The sequence below is a fragment of the Sparus aurata genome, chromosome 20 (genome assembly GCF_900880675.1).
Source record: "Sparus aurata chromosome 20, fSpaAur1.1, whole genome shotgun sequence".
NCBI classification, from domain to species: Eukaryota; Metazoa; Chordata; class Actinopteri; order Spariformes; family Sparidae; genus Sparus; species Sparus aurata.
Window position 1 is genome coordinate 15,058,253 of NC_044206.1, and position 23,298 is coordinate 15,081,550.

At 40.5% G+C, this 23,298-nt stretch overlaps 1 protein-coding gene across 1 annotated transcript in view; it reads left to right on the plus strand.

The window, feature by feature from the left end:
* LOC115571271 (protocadherin-15-like) overlaps positions 1-23,298 on the plus strand; it is a 214,123-nt gene that overhangs the window by 180,860 nt on the left and 9,965 nt on the right. Inside the window, 3 exon segments of the mRNA XM_030400563.1 lie at positions 16,713-16,734; positions 19,763-19,801; positions 20,018-20,091. Coding sequence (XP_030256423.1) covers positions 16,713-16,734; positions 19,763-19,801; positions 20,018-20,091 — 135 coding nt within the window.

Consider the following 23,298-nt stretch of genomic DNA (forward strand, 5'->3'; position numbering starts at 1 on the left):
CTTGATCAACTTGTTACATCAACTCCAACACAGCCCCTCGCAGGAATAAAATTTGTTGATTCATCACACTTGAGTTACTTTGTTGAACATTCCCAAAGCCATTGTAAGGATTTATCGACTGAGTTAAAATGTCTCCAAAAGTAGGCCTCAAAGCTTTTTTGTAGTCTAGAGACATTTTTCTTTCCCGGGGTTCACATTTTCAAGTGGCCAAAGGAGCTGACATTTTGTTAAAATGGACACAATCTTGGATTAATCAAGCAGGACCTTGTAACCCCACAGCAAACTAACACCAAACAAAGCTCTGATTTTCTGAAAACTGTCGTAGATAAACCCTGAATTTTTATCTCCACGGAATTCAGCAACATTCAGCTCTTTCCTTGTCCGTTTCCCTGTTGTAATGCATAATAATGTCCTCACCATAGAAGAGATAAAACAAAGGTCAATGATCTGCCCACAGAACAATATTCAGTATGAGCCCAGCCTCTCTAGTTTACTTGAAGATTTACATCAAGTAGCTGCTTTCAAAAAACATAGGGAAAAAAGTGGTCCAAATGTATCTTCTAACAATAACGTTTTTCTTGGTCAGCCTTCTAACCAGAGAGAAATGTAAGGTTATTAAGTGTTGTTTTGCAAGATTATGTTGTAAATAATTTTACCTTTAAATTTTGTTTGAAACGTAATGCCTTAAGTTTCTATTTGAGTAATCCGTTATTTAGTTACATCATCAAATCATTAATGGGTTACTGTAAAACTTTCACCGTATTTTCTTGTTATTTTTGCTGTTACAAAAAAAAACAAAAGAAAATCTGTGATGCATTTGCATTTTTTCAGTTTCTTTCATCATTCATAATTCACCTTGCAGTTAATAAACTAAAAAACTGTGAAGGGGATTGTGTCCTTAATTCCTTTTTTTTTTTTTTTTTAATAAGCCCGCAGAGTTATGGATTATGGGTCGTAGAATATGCATAATAGCAGCAATATGGGCAAGAGAGGCGTTTCAAGTCACAATGTAAAAGAACTCTAAAGAGTTACTTTTTTCACTAGGTAATGCTTTAACGTAAAGAGTTACTTCCAATGGTAATGCTTCCCCTCAAGTGGGAAAGTTTACCCCAAAATCTAAAATGCGTATTGCATAAAGAAAATAGTTCCCACATGAAAATGGTCTGAACAAAATCTTGGAATTACCTTGCGTTACCGGGATTGAGATATTGCTGATGAGTTTTTGTTGTTGTATATCTCCAAAACTTGGCAAATAACACCAAGGCAATCTAGATGGATAGATTTGGACCTGCACGCAAGTGGAAATATGTGTTTTTGATGCCAACTGTCTCTTTTAGGGCGTTATTGTCCACCTACTCTGTTATTGGGCTATCTAGACAATATATCTTCAGCTCTTACTGTAGCTCCCATGTTTCTCTGCATCTTCTAGGAAATTCTGTTTAATTTATCCTCTTGGCAATTTCTACTCACCTGATACACTTCAGTTTGGTTAAACAAGAGTCGAATAGTGACCGTATGTCAAGACACTGCGTTAACTTTTGCTGGAAAGTTTTAACCCCCCCCCCCCCCACACACACACACACACACTCTCTCTCAATTACTCACAGCAATACACAGATAGTTCATTTATAATTCCTTACTGGAGCGTTAACAAGAAGTTGAGAAGAACTCTTATCAGCATTACATGCATCACCGGTTTCCTGTCTGTCCTTGATATGCCTCCCCACTCCCATTAACATGAGAGCAATTCATATGCAAGATTGTAGAAACTATCTCCAAATGACAACAAGGGATTTCCAAGTATGTGTGAATGTGCATTCGTGTGTGTGTGAGAGACTCACCAGCCCAAACGATCCCCTGAAAAATGTGTGCGGAAATGAACTTGGATATGAGATAATTGAAATAAATGCAGCCCGTAATTTATAAAGACCACCCTGGGCGATAATTAATTCTATTGATAAGCTACAGAGCATGTTTAATTGTGGGATGGTCTTTTGTGTGTGTGTGTGTGTGTGTGTGTGTGTGTGTGTGTGTGCGCGTGTGTGTCTTCGCAAAGTAGGCAATTTGGGATTTATTGTGTAATTCTTGCATGGGTGTATGCATATGTCCCGTATCACCACAATCTTGGAGTATCTAAATTATCCCTAAAGATTATAAAACGAGGCAAAGTGCAAAAGTTTGCACATTCATAATTAAGGTCCATTATCAAACTGCTCAGTGGACTGATTTTCAGGGCGTTTTTTCTTCTTCTTTTAATTACCTTTGGCTGTTCTCTTGACAGACTTGGCTTTTAATGTCTGTTTTCATTGAACTATAAAAAAAAAAGGGGTTCTTCCACTTGTTATTGGTGGCACATGAAATGAAGCATATTTTCTTTGAGTTTTGAGTTAAAAGTCTTGTTATTTAGCATTAGGGCACATGTGACTGTCATAGCATGTGCTGCATCAGTAACTCGATGTGTAAAATGCCTTTGAATTTGTTTTCGTATACTCTTACTTACATATGTGTATATTTTATGCAATTTCACACTGTTTATGTGGTTTTGTGCAGTTGGTGGTTAAAAAAATGACTCAGAAATATTGTTGATGTGCAAGGTATTCATCCCTCGTGGACAACCGTTGATTACTTTCTTTGTGTAAGGTATCTTGAATCCAGGAATACAAATGTGTTTCATCAAAGTGCTGTCCAACTCTTCCAGGACAAATACATCCTCAAGTTGTTTTTGTCATATGGCAGCAAAATTACTTCTTTTTGACTCTTGTTACAATTTTATACCGCATAAACCTTTTTCTACTGGTTCCTTCCTGTCACAACATTAAGCTTTGTATCATCATACTTTGTTATCATTTCATCACTCTGGTTCTCCTGTTGTCGTGTTGACTCATGCATTCATCTCTTGTTCTCACCCATCCACCTTGATCCATGACTGACAGACAAAAGTGAGTAGGATGCTGAAAAACTGCTTCACATCTGTGACAAGTTTGATACTGTGCTGTGCAGTTTTCCCCACTTTAGTTTCGTGTTTGTGTCCGTGCTTGTTAGTGGCTCCTCGTGTATGTGCAGGGCAGGTTGAACTTTTGGTAGATCAGAAAGCAAAGTTGCTGAAGGTTTGTTTGTGATGGTGGCTGATCAGATATACGGTAAAAGTTGCATTGGCCTGTCTCAGCATAGAAGTGGGCAATCCATGTGCCATGGGGGTTCAGCGAGTCTGCAGAGTTTCTACAAAGTCTCAAACTACACCAGTGGTTTCACAGATTAGTCCTCCTTCAACCAGAGAGGAGGATATACTTTTGTTGGAAGGAAATCTGCATACTCTCAGAGCTCGATGACACAAAGTTGTCTCTCCCTGCCCCCACAGATCTGCCTTTGTTTATGATGCCGTAACATCCTTTGTAGTGTACCACTTTTAGCGTACATACAATCTATTTGCATTCTTTTCCTTTGTGTTTCAAGACTGTGTTTTTTTTTTTTTAAATAGTTCGCCGTCTTCTGCCCTTCTGGTAAAAACAGCACAGAAAGAAAGTGCCGTAACCTCTTTTAAGATCCAACTTACATTTCCTCTCATTCCTTTACACATTCTTCTCTTAATGTGGAGACTCTTTTCATTTATCAAACAGCAGCTCTAGCAGGGGTTGGATTCTTTTTTTTGTCCCATTCTTTATGTATCCTTCTGTTGTCACTCTATTTATAAAACATTTTAGCTAACTGTTCTGTGCATTACTGCTCTTTCATTTAAATTTCATCCAGGCCCCATCTCCCTCTTCCATTTTATTTGGTTTTGATTTATATAATCACATCTATTCAACTAACTTCTCTTCCTCATATTTTATCTGTAATTCTTTTATTATTTCTCCCTTCATCACATCTTTTTTCTGTATTTGTTTTGTGCCAGCCGGGTAAACCACAGTGGTGGGAGCCGTGGCAGCTTGGATGAAAGCGACCGCCAACGTCTGATTTCAGATTTCGCGACACGAGCGATCGCTGCCCATCGTCAGTGCGTTGCTAACGGCGGGGTGCTCCACAACCTGCCCAAGTCTGAGTCCAACATCACCTTTCTCTCTGATGAAAACCCCCTGACTATCAAGAATCCGATCTACCACGAGGATGGGACTTTGAGTAGCCCAGAGACTCTTGGACGAAGCCAGAGGAGAAGAGACCTCCTTGGGAATTTCTCCCCTTCCAGGAAAGGCCTTCGAGAGGCCTGGCTGAGGCTCAGTTCCCATGGGGGCGATGTAGGATTCGGTGGGTACAGCGGCAGTGACAGCGGATGGGGATCTGGGGGTGGCCACAGCTGGACTCTCCCATCAAGGTTACATCGAAGAGAGATGTATGACGCTTTGAGACGCCAAGTGGTGATGGATCCTGTGCAGTGGGAGCTTGAGCTTCTGAAGGCTGAATTCAAAGAGAGTAAAGATGCTGGTCTGGACTCAGGATTTGACCACGGGTTGGATTCAGATTTAATGGGGAGTCCAAGTCTGGAACCCAAGCTGACTGTCAAAGAACAAGCAAGACAGTTTGAGCAACAGGCACTTCAGGAAATGAGGCAAAGGCAAAACAGAGATTCACGAGGATCTTTGTCACCTGATATCCTACTTTCTGTTTTCCCTGAGTCTCCTCAGCATAACAAACACACTCCAACCCATAGCGCCTCAAGTTTTCAAGTTAAAGAGGGTCCCCCAAGTATCATCGTCACCCACAGTGATGGAGGGACCCCTCCACCAAGTCACAAGCCAACTCCTCCAGTGCTGCGACGCTTCGGGGCAAATTTAACAGGAAATCAGAGTGTGGAAGAGAAACTTCAGCTCTCTTTAGACTTTATCCCCGATCCTCCATCCACTCCTCCACCACCACCACCATCTCAGTCCCCACCACCTCCGCCTCCACCTCCATCTCCTCCACCTCCACCTCCTACATTTGCTCCTCTCGCTCCTTCAACTCCTCCTCCACAACCCCCCTCCACCCCTCCTCCTCTACCCCCTGCTTCACCTAATCCCAACCATACAGAAAAGCAGCTTCCTCATCCCCCACCTCCTCCACCCCCTCCACCACCACCTCTACCTCCCCCTTTGTCGCCCTCAATCCTACGTCCTTCAACCTTCGTCCTACCATCATTCTCGGAGGCACCAGCCCTGCGGCCTGTGTCCCTCAGGCCGCCGCCGCCACCCCTCCCCGTTGAGCCCGAACCTCCCCGAAAAGAGCTGAAAGGAATCTTAAAGAACATCCAAAACATCGCGGACATCGAGAAGTCGGTGGCCAACATGTTCAACCAGATAGATCAGAAACAGATCCCGCTCAAGAAGGTCATGAAGAGCCGAGCCTCCATTGATTCTCTAGATTCGCTTGACTCCTTGGATGCTTTAGCCGGAGGAGAAGGAGGCGCAGCAGAGGGAGTGGACGTTGGTAGAGAAGGAGCAGGAGGTGCAGGAGGAGAGGGTCTTCCACCTCCACCTCCACCTCCACAGATTCAGCCCAACCCAAACATGAACTCCATCGTGGAAGAGCTTGAGAAGCGATTCCCCTCTCAGTCTACAATGCTCTAGCCTTTGCCTTGATCTTACGGAAAAGCACACAGATGGGAATTTCGGAACATTGTGGCATAGCTGCTGTGAAGTTGTGAAGCTGTCAGGGGACTGATGCTGAAAATAGCTCAGTGGGATGCTGTGATGATTTGGTGATTTTTACCGTGCTACAGCTGTGCTCTTCCAACATGACTTCCTGTTTTCTACATGAGAAAAGGGAGAAAAACTAGGCCTAATATAAACTCTGTGGGTAGAAGGAAATGCTTCTCCTCTCAAATGATGGTACTTGTTGCAAACTGTAAAGGAAAGTGGAGCAGGTGAGGCAGAATGAAAGGTCACATCTTTTACAGCCGAGATGAATTCTGTCATCCTAAGGCTGGAAGTGGCATCTACTCTTTGTGACTGTATGCTGCACTGTTTCCCTTTGACTGTTTACAAGACTATAGAAATATTGCAGGAGTGTTCGAAGCTAAGAAAGAAATATTAATCAGAGATCAAGTTTTTATTTTTATTTTGTGTTCCCATTTGAGTCAACCTTAAGCTGAATTCGATAGCCTGCTTCCCAAACCAACTCTGAAGTAGATGTTTGGAAGGCTTACTCAGCATATGAGGGGGCTTATTGTTAAATGAAGAAAACTGGCCTAAAGAGCCGCAAATGGGAGCAGTGGATTCTTATGATTAGAAGTGGCAAAATGTCTCCTGGATAACTTTCAGTTTTTGACAACTCATTAACATTTTTACATCTACGCCAAGTAATTGACATTCTTGTCAACAACTAATTATAATCAATGGAAGACATATGATTGTTGATGGGGCCACTTGCTGTTCTGAGAAACGACTTTCACATTTACGGTGGCTTTAACACAGACCCTCTTGTAAACTAGCTGATGGGAGATGTAGTGAGTAGGAAAAGGAAAATCAAGTAGAGAAGGAGAGAATAATGTTAAACCTGCCAACTTGGATTGAGCTTTGCTGGACATGGATTCTTTTGTTTCTCTGTGTTGATGGTTTTGCTGCAGAATTTCACTGTTACAAGGCAAGGATCATTTCATTGTTATTCACTGTTGCATAGTTACATCATGTCGTAACACTTGCTGTAGGATCACAGATTCTGTCTGCTCTTTACTGTAGCATGTTGTCTGCAAACATCTTTTCATCTTTGCATTCATTTGATTCGACGCATAATTAAGCATCTTTCTTGACCCCATCAAATTACTCTTACATATTATTACATTGTTTGTGCTACGAAACATAACTGCTGGCTTTATTATCTTCAAGGGCGACTCTTTTTTTGAGTGAGTGAATGAAACAATACATTTATGTACCCGCATAGGCCTCCTATTCAGGGATGAATGGCAGGCATACAAAGTAAGGCACTTTGATTCTCAGAGTACCGTCTGTAATTACATTTAGGCAGCAAAACAACTTTGGTTAAGGTCAGGGAAAGATGTTGGTTTGGTTACATGTTGATAATCTCTGTGTTTTGTGATGCAGTCTCCTGCTGTTGCATACCAAGACTATTGTTTTTTTCCTTTTCATAATTGAGTGCTGCCGGAGCCTAAACATAACCAGAATTTGGTTGTTATTGTGTATTTGATCAGGAAATGTGCAACACATGTACAATACCAGATATAGCTAAAAACCTATTTTCATGTGTATTCAATTACAAGCCACATGAGGCGTGTAAGTCATAAAAATGTTAATTTTACATTTCTACATTATGTCAATAGAAAACATAATCCTGCCAGCATTACATATTCTTGATGCAAGTTTACTGCTGCAAATTAGTTGCACATTAACATAATTTCTCTGAGATAGGGTTCATCTTTTAATATCAATATTTATTGACATCAACGTGTGTTGAAACTTCCAAACACACATGCTTGAAGTGAAACATTCTTAAAGTGGCTGTTATCCATTTGTCATTTTGTCTGTTCTGCTTTCTATTTTAAATACTGATTAAATCGGTAGTCATTTTTATATACACTCTAGCCTGTTAAAGCGTATCTGTTAAAGGCTAATACTGTCTTCCAGTTGTTCTCTGTCTTCCATCAGCTCTCATTTAATTTAGATCCACACTGTCGGGTGCCCTGCATCGTCCTTTAATGTTCTACAAGGTCGTGTGAATGTTTGTTTTTCAAGGAGACAACTGTAAATATGTAGGTAGGTTCGTAGCTACAGTAACATGTCTAAAGCATTTATGTAGAGTGATATTTCTATTCACAATATGTGCTACATTTTTATGACTTGTTTTTCTAGAAGGTTCTGTTGCTTCTTCCAACCAAGGTAAAGGTAAAATCACTGTGTGGGAACAACTGGGAAATAATTCATATGTCATGGACGTGAGACATTTTCTCAATAAAATGTGTTACTCACTCAGAGTTCAAGGCCATTTTATTTGTATTTTTTTGACAAAAAGGTTAAATCACTTTAAATGCCAAGATTTAAGACTACAGAATATGTTCAATGGCAGACATGAATGACCTTCTTTATTGTGCATCTGTCGCTTTTGTGCTGAATGGCAACATTTGACCTTCTTATTAGCTTAAATTTGGAGCTACTGTAAAAACTAAGATCAGTGCTAAATAGCAGACACTGAACAATCTTGTGTCACTTTTTAAGGTGACACAAGACTTTAAGGTGACATTTTAAGGTTCTTTTTCCAAAATGACATACCGAAATTAAAAGCATGAAGGCTCCCACATAGTTTGAGACTCAGGGATGTGCTTCGTACTATTGGAAAGGTAACACCAAGTTTTTTCTAGAAGTGTAAGTGTGATTCTATGACATACTGACACAGAGTTGCAGAGGTTGGAACACAGGTTTTGGTTTCCGTCCAAACACAAGGGTGTTCCTATGTTGGAACGGTGTTCCTTAAGAACCCCAATCATGTGCCTTCGTCCCTTGTCTTCATGGCACTTTTCCCCCAAATTTAGAAATGAGGCAGCAGTTCTATGGCTGTTTCATCTGACTGACAATGACGGCATCTGTTCAGCTGATTTCTCTTGATGGAATTGTGCCCGAAAAGTATGCGGAGTGAGTCATGAACAAAAAGCTGCCTACATGTGCAGCATATTAATAAGGGAGTACAATGTTTCACTCACCTCAGATATGAGATCCTGTGTTCTCTGAAGGTCACACAGCCACATCAGGTCAAAACGTAACCAGCAATTGGACCATATTTGCAGATGTTTCCATTCATTCAATTGGATTCATTTTAGAACACATGTCTGTGTTCTTTAACCATTGCATATAAAAAAAACTGATTCATTCACATACAACAAGTCATAGGCCTTTCGACCATTTCCAAATTTCTACAATTATGCGTTTTTGTTTTTTTTTAGCACGTTCACATTATGTGTTAAGACCTGACTTTCATAAGAGGAGGTAGGGGTGAGCAGTATCCCAGTTTCTAACCCTAACTAACCCCAGCCTTGGGATATCTTCTACCGTGTTTGTGGCGACCAAAACCAACTCCCCTCATTAAAATGTATGGTAAGACCTGCGTATTTGCCATTGAACCCTCACCATTCTGTTCTTGTCCATCTTAGGGTTGGGGTTCTATGGCAAATAGAAACTAACCTTTGCAGAAAAGTACATTGCAGACATTCATTCTGCCAGTTGGTTTGGATATTTCTGTCCCATGCTGACGCTTCGGATCTAAAGCTGTTTTCCTCTTTGCTTCATAGTTGGGCAAGTGCCTCCCTTGTGCCTCCTCATGTATCAGAGGTCTCTGCAAAAAACATTCTAGACAAACAAAATGTTCTCAGCATCATTTTAAAGTTATAAATGATTTATTGAAATAATAATTTTTTAGACCTGGTGGCAAATTTCTGCCTTCTCAGACCGAATCTTATCACAAACACAAACTGGCTTCTACAAAGAACATGAGTCACTTTTATGTGTGCTCAGTTTTGCCTCTCCCTCTTTGATACGCATCTCTACTTGCATCTTTTATACTATACGGTTAAATGACGTGAAAATACTTTTTTTTTGCGATTAAATCAGACTCACTACTGGCTGAGATCAAAAGCTTATTCTTGCCAGGAATGTCATCTGTAACTACATTTTGAGATCCTTCCTTTTCATTTCCATGTCCGTACAGTTAACAAGATATGGAGGGAAGTGGCAGCCTTTGATGCGTTACCTCAAAATATCTCAATTTCTTTACTTTTTAATCATCACAAGTTGTTTCACTTTTGATGTGGAACCAAAGCCTGTGGATATACAGAAGCCTTGTCAGCTGCATATTTCACTGCCATCTGCTGACATCGTCTCAACAATTCGTCTCTAGTCAAATATTATCATTGAGTGACAGAATCTTGTTCGTCCCGCAAGATCAACACGTCACTGATGATGGTATCTGGGCAACTGGATCAAATCAGGATGCACTGCCACAAACCCTGAGCTGCTTAGATGTGCATTCACATATGCAACCATTGCTAATGTTAGGCAATGTGTTTCTCTTACATACACAACATCACGATCAAGCTATAAACAGTGTGTTGTTAAGCTGCAAGTCTCGATAAAGCGTTAACACAGAGACAGTCACACGCTGTGAGTGTGGCTTGTGTTACACTCGCACACAAACACACAGCTGCATTTAACAGGTTGCAAGCAGCGCTGCGGTTTCAGATGACTGGTTTGGAAATGTTTTATGTTAAGATTAGCTTTCAGCCTCGTTGTGCTTCATGACATTGAACGCGCTCGCACTCTCTGTGCCATCTTCATTGTCTCGCAGACGGTTTTCTGCTTTTCACTCGCTCAGTTCTTATTGTGTGCTTTTGCCAGAGAACAGACATCTTTTGAAATCTTTGGGAATATGTATTGTTTACAACACTCAGCAAAGCGGGCTGCATTTAATCGAAACTGAATTGAGAAACACAGAAACAAGAAGCAGCGAGGGAGAGGCTGTCTTGTAATCGTGAAGCCGCGTGTTTGATCCTCACTACAGCAAAGATTAACAAAAGGAAATGTGGTTATTGAAGCAGCAAATAGCCATGAGACACACCAAAGAGAATTCTGTGTGCCGGAGATGGTGATTATTTGAACACCTGCCTGAACTATTAAATTGCCCTTGAGCGACTCTCGAAATTCCTGAACTTAAGAATGACGCTGCACATTTCAAAACTGAGAAACTCTTCTCTGAACCATTCAGATTTTTTATCACGACTAAGATGACGTTGTGAGTTGGGCGGAAAGGCAATGCAGTGCAAATGATTAATCCATCCACATACACGTAACAATTTGCATATCTTCCGACACCTGCAGTTACAATCGACGCAACATGCTACGTTGCGATGTTGTGTCGGAGCCTTTTCCCCAGACAAATAATGTCGCCCTCCTGTTAGGATTGCGTTCCCAGCAGGTTGAGGTTGGTTGGTGGTCCACATATCAATGGGAAGCAGTTCAACGCTCAAATATGACTCAAATATTTAATCATACAACTTAACACCAATTTCAAGGTTTGAAAAGCAGCCAAGAGTTTAAAACCATCAGGCAGTTTACAGACTGACTTTGGCATAAATATCTCTACACTGACTTATTGGTTTGGCCCAAAATTCAGTCCAGGTTTCCATATAGACGTTAAAATGATAAGATGACTTTTGTAATCTCTTAAATTTTCACTGTTTCCAGTGAAATATGTCCTCTATCTACTGCATTTGATTGGCTGGTACAAATTAGTTCAGTTCCCAGACAATGTCTCCAAATGATTGTGGTGAAACACATTTTTTGCTCAAGGGCCAAAATTGGGTCTTAGGAGGTTTTGAGTTACATTTCTCAATACTGAATGGTTTGCCATGAAATGTGGTACAGATATCCAGGATGAACTCAGGATGAATCCTAATGACTTTCATCAAATTTGTGACACACATTCATCCTGATCGCCTCCGGAAGAACTGTAATCACTTTGGTAATCCCCTGACTTGTCATCTAGCATCATATTCAGGTCAAATTTGAGATTTGTCAAAGACTGTCTGTTAAAATACTGTCTATAAAGCCAAAGATGTTTCCATCTTTATCCTCCTTATGCTTATTGCCAGAAAAAAGTTGGCAGTGTATATTTTGCAAACTATGGATATTTTAAAACTTTTAAAAACATTTGTTTGTTGCAACTTTACCTTTCTTTAGGTTCAGTTTTTAGTTTTATCATGTGACAATGTTGTGCTTATGGCCTGCTTGATTTAAGGCTAAAGTTTAGGAAAAGATCATGTTTTGACTTGAAATGACTGTTTTGCTCGGCAAATACTCAGGTGGAAATTGTTCAAGGGCCTCCACAAAAATGTTCAATAGCATCACTCTCACTCTTAAATGTTTTAACCATGGCCTTGTCAAAAAATCTCTGACTTGAAACTCAGTGAACTGTCATCACTGGTTAGGCAGCCTACTTAAATACATGTAAGCTGTTTAATGCTTATTAGCTTGTCACCTGATAAACTTTGAATATGCTAAATATCAGCATGTTAACATCGTCCAAAGACCAAAGTTGGAATAAACCCAAATTGTTCTGCCTCTGACTCATATGTCAAGCTGCTCTGGGTGTGAGTATAAACTAAATATAAATATAAAAATGTCGCAAAAATTTGTGGGAGGTTTATTGTGACATATCTGTAAATCTGCTCAGTGTAGGTGTGGGTAAGCTATTCAAACCCTGCATTAAATATGTCGCAACAAAACCGTCGACTAATTTGAGTTTTGTTCCAAACAGGCACACTTCGAACAGGCACAGCATTTCAATACAAAGAGGCGACTTCTTGACTTGCTGATGGTTTTGTCTTTCTTCCAGTGGGTTTATTCTTGTAACCCGGTTATTTTTTCAATCTATTTTCTACACGATGTACAACTGCAATGAGACAATACACAAAATGAGAGAGAGAGAGCGAGAGAGAGAGAGAGAGAGAGAGAAATAAGCATTGAGAGTGAAACAGGCTAGAGAAAAGGGAAGTAACAATGAGCCTACAGTAGCTGTACGAGAGCGGATTGAGACGAGATGTAGGAGGAAAATGGAAAGGGGGGGGGGAGTTTTATTGGGTGTTAGAGTCGGAGTCTGTCCTTTTAAGAGCTAATAATATTTCTCCCCTCCTGTCTTCCTAATACACACCGCGAGACAAGGTGGAGAGGACACAAAGAGCGAGAGTCAATCATGTCAGAAGTGTGTACGTTAGTGCGAGTGTGTGCGAGATCAGATAGCCGTCTGTGTGCTTTTTGTCTCGAGAGGACCCTAATAATGTGTATGTCAGAGCAACAAGGACACAGAGATAGACTTATCTTCACACACTGACACACACACAAACACAGATTACACGGCGCACAATGGCCTCGGCCTGGTGGCTGTAATCTGGAGAGTACGCACACATTGACACACATGGCGGTGGTGAGAAAGGTGCTGTTTTGTTTAGACCTGTAGATCAACCCGTAGTCACCATTCATCGCGCTTCTATTCACACCTTGATACGTCCGTCAATACAGCCACCCATCCTTCCCTCCACACCTTTTATTCGACAACATAATCATTTCCTTTTCAAGCATTCCTTCAAATCTGACTGAAAGGGGGCCACCATTTTCCCTTGAAGTGTGTTTTACATTCTCGTTTGAATTTGTTTTAATGAAAATGCTCAAGCGGTTTAACAATTTGCGTTTGAGTATTTCCTGTGGTGTGCGTTTGGACCGTTACAACAGAAAGGGAGAAGCCGATGCGTCCTCTAAAAGTCACCATTTGTTGTTCTGCGATACATCTTCATTTGGCCAGCTCATTACCTCGGCTTCATGTGACGATACATCCTGCCGGCGACATAGTTAAGACGCATGGACGGAGAGCTTTTGGGCTGTTTTTCTCAGCTTGTTGTTTGTTTTTCTTTGTGGGGTTTTTTTTTTTTTTGTTTTTTCCATTTGGCTTTTTTCCTCTCACATCTTTCAAATCCCAGCATTGTTTTTCTTGTATTTTCTTAATTTTTTCATCTCCATCTCACTGTCTCGCTCATTTTTTTCTTTTCTTTTTTTTTTCTTTTTGCAGTTTGTTTTCTCAGATCTCTGAGTCTTAATTTCACAGTACTGTAAACAGTATCAGTTTCTTCATAACATCATTAACTTGGCAGCTGGGTGGACCAAATTTGATATGGGGTGAGATAAACATTCAGTTTATAGCAATTAATGTCATGTTGGTGGATAAGACATTAGAAGAATAGGTTGGCATCTTGAAGATGGCTGGATAAAAAAGCTGCTGCTCTTGTCTGTGCAGCAAATATGAAGCAATGTAGAGCCAGCAGATAATTAGCTTAGCCTAACATAGAAAGTCAAAATAGACTCATTTGTTCTTTTAGTGTACTCGTGCATGTAAAAGTGTTTGAAAGAGACAAGCATGCTGAGTTAAAAGGTCATTTGAGAGTTAAAAAGGCCAGCAGTCTGCAGCAACAGAATCTCCTCTCTCCCTTTGTGACATCACACTATGTCACCATGTCACACATTATTGCATATTTTTTGTCTATCAACTAGTTTGGCACCTAAGAACTGATTTTGCACAGCTGCTCTGTTGTTGTTAGCGGTTCTGGTTCAAAATCCACCAAAAAATAAAAGGCAGGCAGCGAATGCAAGAATCTGAGTGCAGAAAACCAAACCAAGTAGAAACCAGAGGGACACGAGGAGGGAAAACAAGACTGGAGAACAGAGGTGAAGGCAGACGAAACTACAAAAGGTTATGGGAAAACACTGGATTAAGTACACCAGGACTAATTGCCAAATGAAGGATGGATGAATACAGAAATAAGGTGAGAAAAAGATGAAGACAGGAAGTGTACAACGCAAGAAAAAATCCGCTCAACATGCGCTATTATAAGGATTTTGTTCTCCTTTTTGAAAGAGAGCAGAGTCAGCTGTGTCCCCTTGATTCCAGTCATCACACTACAAAGTGTAACCACCTGCTGGCTCTGGCTCCAGACTTAGCCTACTTCTATAACAGCGGTATTGATCTTCTCATTTAACTCTCAGCAAGAAAAGCAAAGAAGGTTATTTCCCAAACTGTCAATTATTTCTTTAATTACTATTGGAAAGGAAAAAGGTATTAGGACAGTGTTTATAAAGCAATTGTCAGCAGATTAATGATCAATTTGTGCTGGGGGAAAAAAGCATTTGTGGTTGAGCGTCTGCAACGAACGCCGGGACTTTAACTCAGATCAAAATGTTTAACGCATCGTGTAACATGCGGCTATTACAATGCATCAGGTGGCATCTCTCTCTGCGCTTTGCTGTGTGTCATCCCCCCTCTTTCCTGTCTCTCCTTAACTGTCCCTATTAACTAAAAAAACATGGCCAAAATTGAATGTACACAACCTGCATATCTGACGAAAGTAGTTTGTGCTTTGATTTTCTGTCTTTACTTAGTGTTGAAATATACAGCAACATGAGTAATTGTCGGCCGGACTCAGGCTGAACAGAACATAAGCAAAAGTTCAGGGTTATAAAAACCACACAAAAAGCGGTTGCATGTATAGAAAAAATGTAATTTGGCTCTGGATCGCTGCAATGTGGGAACATTTTCAAAGCAAACAGGAATCTTTCGTAGAGGCATTCTGTTGGTAAACATTACTGACATAGCTGAAATGGATAGGAGTGCAATATTGAAGCTGCTCGGAGAATGATGACATTACTACATATCTGCCCGTGAAATCCATACAACCTGAATGGTGCACAACTCTTAGTTAAAAAACATAATAATGATATTGTTTTATTAGCTTGTTTATTCTGTTATGGAAAGACATTATTACCTCATTACCAGTTAAAATGTCTTCTCCAAAATAACGTAGTGCCCCTTTAATTACTACCTACTCACTTGTGGGTCTCAAACTACAGACCTGACCTGTGGAATTTTTCAAGGCCCCCTTCCCACATATCTTAAGCTTTCATCATCACATCTGGCCTTCAAAATGGCATTCCTCATGTCTTCTTTGTAGCATTTAATTTTCTATCAAGGCTTCAAAACTGGAGCAGAGTTCTTCTCCTTTCTTACGCTCCTGACAACAAAATATAAGTTTCTTTCTAAACATACAGGAGAGGGTTAACGAGGACACCAAGCAGTTTAAATGGCGGTGGACCTATTATTTGACCTTTTACATAAAAGATGACACGTGTTTGATTGGAGTCGGCAGGGAGCGGCACTGAAGGGATGGTCAGCGTTCCATTGATTGCTAAGCTCTGCTAAACATGAGCCGACATCTGTTGAGTGTTGAAGTTAAGAGTATCTAGGAGAATTTCTACCGAATTTATGTTAAACGGCAATTTTAATTACAGACTTTACACTACACGTGCATATATCGTGTGTCTTTCCTGATCCTGAGAATAAGCAGCCCTGCAGTCATGAATAAAACATCCTTCCTATTAAACAGTAATTGAAATGTGATTTTGTAATTGTTGTGGCTAATATTGACAGACCCTATCTACGGGTTTTCCTCCAAAATATGAAGCGCTCATTTGGCTTGTAAATGAGATTTGATTATTATATATTTATGAAGCTATAATGAGAATATTTGCCGGAATAAGGCAGCACAATGACGGCGCGGGGGTGTCGCGCTATGGCTTCTCATTATGTTTGTCGCCCTCCCTGTCACTCCATTTATCTCAAATACACACATCTTCTTGCTTTCTTCTCAGAAACTGGGTTAAATTGTGCTGTATTTCCAGCGGCCACTTTCATTCGGGTCTTGATTGAAACGTCTCATTTCCTCCGCAACGCCGGAAAAAGTGCACAGCAAAGTGCTGACACGTATTAAAGCAGTGGCGGTTCTGGACCAGTTTTAATAGGGGGGCCAGGTCGGGGCCGGCTTTTTTGTTAGGGGGCACATACAACCCGGGAAAAAGGATAAATCCCTCATTCAGACAAAGCAGTGTTTACAATTTCAGCAATTTTGATTGGGTAGTAAACTGCTGAGACACTTTATTTCTGCCTTTCCCTTCAGTACAAAATCATTGCAAGAAATCTGTCATTGTATTATTGATGCAGACTCCCTGTCAGGGGGGCCACAGGGGGGTCCAGACTCAGAGTTACGGGGGCACTGGCCCCTGTTGCCCCCCCCCCCAGAACCGCCCCTGTATTAAAGACACATCGGGAGGATCGTGTCTAATGACGGTTGTGTTTTTTAAATTTATATATGTATATTATATTAGTTAGCGGTCTTTCCTTTTTTCTCTTTGATCTTTCAGCCGTGGATACGGACAACACGAGGTAGGTGTCTGTGTGTGTGTGCACGTCGTACAGTCGCATGTGTGTTATTCACTTTTTCTTCTTTTCCTCTGATGTTAAGTGGTTTCCCTTCATTGTTTTCTGCCCTTTGTGTTCGTTCTGTTTGATGTAATCAAGACGGAGCAGCGTGTAATCAGTGCCTTGTGTTCACAATTTATTGTACCTACTATGAGTGACTCTCACAGTCCATTGATAGTGGCATTGAAGGTGCAATATGTAGGAATTTTAGAACAAAACATTAAAAAATGCACTCAAAATATCAAAAAAGTGTGAAGATACAAAGACGTCTATGTATTTGCTGATGAGATATATCAGCATCAGACATCATGCTAACCAGTTAGCCGCGGGCCTGATCACCTCTTTCCCCCCAGCTCGCCCCTAGTAGTCTATGGAGGACCAAACCTGACATAAGTATAAATAAATAAATAAATAAATAAATGCATAAATAAATACATGCGTAAATAAATGAATAAATAAATAAATGCTGAAATAAATGTATAAATAAATAAATAAAAGTATAAATAAAAGAATAAATGCTTTTTATTTATTTATACATTTCTGTTCACCTACATTTATTTATTTCTGTATTTCTGTTCACCTACATTTATTTATTTCTGTATTTCTGTATTTCTGTTCACCTACATATATTTATTTCTGTATTTCTGTGTCCATATGTAAATGAGGAGGTAGGAGGTCCTAACCTCAGTCAAGAGCATGATTGGTCAAATCGGAGAGCCAGACAAAAGCAAACGATTCCTGATCTCAAGCCTCCCTCTCTGTAACGTTGTAAACACTAAACAGCTCCAGTTAGCCTAACGGCCTCGACCAGTGTGACAGGTTAACTGGCGTTCATTTTAACTTGCGAGGGTCCCAGATGTGGTGGTGTGGTTTGAGAATCCTGTCTGGAGAGCCATGTCCGCTAACCAGGAAAAACATTCTGCTCATCGCTCCAAGTCATGGCTTGAACACTTCTATCCACACGGAGAAGCCGGGGCTGCGACTTGCAAACCACTGCTAGATGAGCGCTACAGAGCATAAATCGTCCGAAAGTGCATGTTGTCGGTCTCATATCTTTGTCGTGAATCTCTGTACTCTTAAACAACTCATGTGTGGAACAGTATTAAGCATTTGTTCACGCCGAGCGACTCGAGAGCGGCGTGGACACCGCTGTTAGCAGTTAGCTGCTAGTTAGCTTTTAGCTGCTCGCTGTAGCGCTAAGAGCGTAGCGTCCAGGTTAACTGTTGACACATGTTACCATCGAGAGTGAGATAAATGTCTGGGCTTTCCTATGAACCATTGTCGCTACTGGTGTTTGTATTACAGGTTGATCTGGACGTCTCACGATTTGCCACAGCTGATTGACCTGACCTAGCTTCAGCTAAATAACGATGTATGCGGCTCGGAACGATGGCTTTAAGCGACCATATGAACAGTGCGGAATGAAAAATACCCGATGGTAACCGGTGTCACAAGGTAGCCTGGACGCTGTGCTACAGCGAGCAGCTAACAGCTAACATTAGAGCTAAAAGGGGTCTCCACTCCACTCTCGAGCCGCTCGGCGTGAACAAATGCCTCAGCCTGTTCCACCCATGAGTTATTTGAGAGTACAGACATTCACGACAAAGATATGAGACCGACGACATGCACTTTTGGACGATTTGTGCTCTGTAGCGCTCGTCTAGAATACACATATACATGACTTGGAGCGATGAGCAGAATGTTTTTCCTGGTTAGCGGACATGGCTGAGGACCCCTCTCTCTCCAGACGGGATTCTCAAACCACACCACCAGCACACCTGGGACCCTCGCAAGTTAAAATGAACACCAGTCAAATTCATAACTAAACCAGAGCTACATGAACAAATGTCAACAACTGCAGCTAACAGTTAGCTGAGCGGGCTTGCTGGTAGCCAGCAACATTCTGCCTTCTGCCTTACTAGCAGCTAGTAAGGCAGAAGTAGTAGACCCTCATCGAGCACACTCCTGTAACCAATCATGCTCTTGACTGAGGTTAGGACCTCCTACCTCCTCATTTACATATGGACACAGAAATACAGAAATAAATATATGTAGGTGAACAGAAATACAGAAATAAATAAATGTAGGTGAACAGAAATACAGAAATAAATAAATGTAGGTGAACAGAAATGTATAAATAAATAAAAAGCATTTATTCTTTTATTTATACTTTTATTTATTTATTTATACATTTATTTCAGCATTTATTTATTTATTCATTTATTTACGCATGTATTTATTTATGCATTTATTTATTTATACATTTATTTCAGCATTTATCTATTTATTTATGTATTTATTTATGCATTTATTTATTTATTTATTTATTTATTTATTTATACTTATGTCAGGTTTGGTCCTCCATAGTAGTCCAGCAAGCTACACTGCTAACTGAGCTAACAAACAGTAGCTACACTCATGGATGTATGAAAAGAACAGAGTTGGCAGCAGTTACTCTGGTGACATGCTGTCCCCTATTTGAGTGGAGTATGAATTCAAGGTGGCCAGTTCTTACGCACTGCACCTTTTTTAAAAAAAAAAAAATAAATTGTGTCAACACAAAGATTGCTAAAGAAAACCAACCAGTCTTTTTTAAAATGGAGAATTTATCTCTGAAAAAAAAAATCTATCCTTCAAAACATTATGTAGACATGCTGAAAGACACATTTTTACCATTCCCCCGAAAATAGCTCTATTTGATTTCCAGCAATCATTTTGACGGCGTGTATTTTTAAACTTGCAAATATTTCATTTCAAGCTGGATCTAAGCTCCAAAGTGATATTCACTCTGGAAAAAAAAAAAAGAAAGAAAAAAAAATTAAGTGAAAACAAGACACTCAGACTGGATCATCAGCGTTCTCTTCTTTCTGAATGAAGAGAGTCAAGTATTGATTTAACATTTCCAAAATAGATGTACACCATTTTAAGGTGAGGGGCCCCTAACTTCTTCCATTTGTCTTGTCAATCGCTGCTTTTTCTTTTCCTCTGGCAGACACAGCAACTGCTCCGACCTTCTCTGCTCAGACCAGAGGTACTCTCTCTCTTTTCTGAAGACCTATTTACTCAGCATGCTTGTCTCTGCTTGAGTGTGTCGGTCGAATGAAAATCAGAGGTGAAAAAGTGCAAACGTTTCAATAAGTATGCATATATTGATTTGTGTGGGTGTACTTGTACATATACCTCATGCATCTCTGCGTGCAGAGTGTAAGTGTGGACAGCTGCTGATAAAGGTTTGTTAATCTGCCAGGAGTTATCAATGGAGTCTGGCATTGACCCGGGCCAGGACTACTACACGCAAGATTATTACAACTACGATCACGGGTTAGTATTTCTTTAGCACAATTTCCTGCACATTATATATACTGTACTCTATACATTGAAGAGGATGTATGCATATTTACTTGTCTGTTATCTCAAATATGTATGTTATGTATTTAATTTTATTTTTGATGCTTTTCAAGCGACTTTTTTCTACGTTAAATTAAAGATGCACTAATGTAATACAAGCAATCCTCGAGGGGAATGAGGCGCTCAGAACACTGTTTGAAGCTAGAAAGGTTGCTACTTAGAAGACTCCTGCAAATATCAACAAGTTAAACAGTGTAAAATATATACTTTTTTCTGTGTTTATTCAGTGATCCCAATCATCAGAATCAATCAGTGGGGATTTTATTCTTCCGTCTCTTCTTCTCTTCTCTTAAAATGTCTTCTCATAAACGACGTGACGCACCCTTTACATGAAACCGCTTTCATCTGAGAATGCAGATTAAATTTAGTAGATATTCTGAAGGTTTTTGTGTCACATTATATTTGTTAGCAGACGGAGTTGCCCAGTAGTAATGCAAATGCAGAATGTTTGCAACTTCTCATCCATCTTCTGACTGTGCTGCAAATATGAATGATGAAGAAGTAGAATTAATATGAGAGAAAAGGCCGAGTCATTGTCAACATTTAAAAGTTGGACTGGAGTTCTGTTTGAATGTGTGAAGGACTGGGGAGAGTTTGAAGACGACTGGGCTTGAAGGGTTTTCTAATCCTCTTGAATTCCATTTCAACTAAACTTCAAAGAAAGTTGAATAATGTGAGAATTTATTAACAATTCATTTAAATTGGGGAAAAATCTGCAGGAAACACTGAATTTTCTGAAATGCTAAAAAACAAAAAAACAAAAACAGAATTAGTTACTGAACTTAGTGTCGTGCATTGAATAATAATAAAACAGGGATTATTGAATTGGTTATTATGCACATGTGTGTGAAGGAGATATTTCACACTCAACTATCTCTGATGCGTCACTGTTGTTCAAACAATGATCTTCAATACATAATTTAAGATTCAGGAGGAATTTAATTGTCACAATGCAATACAAGATGAGTTTGACATTTCCCTAAGCTACATACACAAAAACAAACTCTACAGGTTAATGAATAATAATCAAGTCAGATAGAGATAAACTATTCATGGTGGAGTGTTAAGGATGAGTTCAGGAGCCTCACAGAAAGAGGAGAGAAGCTAAAAACTTGAAACTAATATTATGTAGACTCATTTCATGCAAAGCGAGATATTTTAAGCCTTTTATTTGTTGTAATTTTGATGATTATGGCTTACAGTTTATGAAAACCCCAAATTCGAAATCTCATAAAATTAGAATATTACATGAAATAAATAAAAGAAAAAAAAAAAAGAAAAGAATTTTAAATACAGAAATGTCAGCCCTCTGAGAGGTATAATCATGCATATGTACTCATTACTTGGTTTGGGCCCCTTTTGCTTGAATTTCTGCCTCAATGCGGCGTGGCATGGATGCCATCAGCCTGTGGCACTGCTGAAGTATGGAAAACCAGGATGCTTCAATAGCAGCCTTCGGCTCTTCATTGTTCGGTCTCATGTCTCTCATCTTCCTCTTGGCAGTGCCCCATAGATTCTCTATGGAGTTTAGGTCAAGCGAGTTAGCTGGCCAATCAAGCACAGTTACACCATGGTCATTGAACCAGGTTTTGGTACTTTGGGCAGTGTGGGCAGGTGCCAAGTCCCGCTGGAAAATGAAGTCAGCATCTCCATAAAGCTTGTCTACTGAAGGAAGCATGAAGCGCTCTAAAATGTCTAGTAGACGGCTGCATTGACTCCAGACTTAATAAAGCACAGTGGACCAACACCAGCAGATGACATGGCTCCCCAAATCAACACAGACTGTGGAAACTTCACACTGGACTTCAAGCATCTTGGATTGTTTACCTCTCCACTCTTCCTCCAGACTCTGGGACCTTGGTTTCCAAATGACATGCTCTCATCAGAAAAGAGGACTGGGCCCAAAGCAAGATTTGGTGATGTCACTACCCTTCCTTCCTGTTTTAGGTTCCTCTGTGAATACAGTCTGTATCAGAATACAGTTTCATGTCTGACCTCTCACAGGTTCATCCCAACATGGATGACACATGTCTTCTTCCTCCTCGAGTCTGGATTTCCCTCTGCTCACTTTATCCAGTCGAGCCCCGTGGCAGCTGCTTTGATATCAAGCTGACCGTGTCAGTCACACAGTGCGGTGGCAACCGCGAAAATGCTGACATCGGTGACCTGCCTCATACCTTCCCACTCATGTTCAGTGTCAGTGTTTTGAACACACACATACAGACACGTCAGATCAAAGCGTTCGTGAACAAGACCTCAGAGGAGTTATTGCATCCCTCCTGAGATGTGTGTGTTTGTACGCATGTCGTGTGTGTTACTCTGCGCCCGGCCTGCCATCTGTGATGCATTGTGTCATTTTTATAATTTTAGCTGCAGACTCCCGGGAACTTGATTTTATACGCCCACCCACACTCACACATAAATACATAGTAGCAGACACACACGGGCACGCGCGCGCGTGCGCACACACACACTTGCATAAATTCTCTCACGGTAAACACATTCATTCACTCACTCACTCATACACTCACTCCGCTCTCTTGCTCATTCTTCCTTTCACACATATGGGCGCACACACACACTCAGAGCTTATTCTCTCTGCCTAGCATTGCAGTACTGTAGCAGCTAATCAGGCAGCCAGCCGTGGAGGCAGACAATGGGCCAGATGCTGTTGGCTTAGAGCAACATCCACAAACTCATGTCTGACTCTGTACCTACACAGAAGCAGGAAATCAGACTTTGTGACCCGTCGGGACTCAGATGTAATCACTTTATTTGTTGCGGTTGTACATAAAAGACGCAGGATTTTTTCTCCAAGACGAACGCTAATGCTCGCTAAACCACCTCCAAGGATGGAGATAAAGTTTTCTGCGTGTTCTGGAGATAAGGACAACAGCAGTTCCGATGTTTACTTCCACAGCCGGAGCAATCCATCTGTGAACTATATGGAAGGATGGATCGTAACCTTTCGACCTTTTCCTCTTCTTCCGTCTTCAAATGATGAAATCAAAATAGGATTTTCTCTGCATGTGGGAATGCAGCCATCCGCCATTGGCATGATTCGGATTGGATTTTACACAGATGATGAAAATAACTTGTTGCACAGGTCTGATTTGTTGT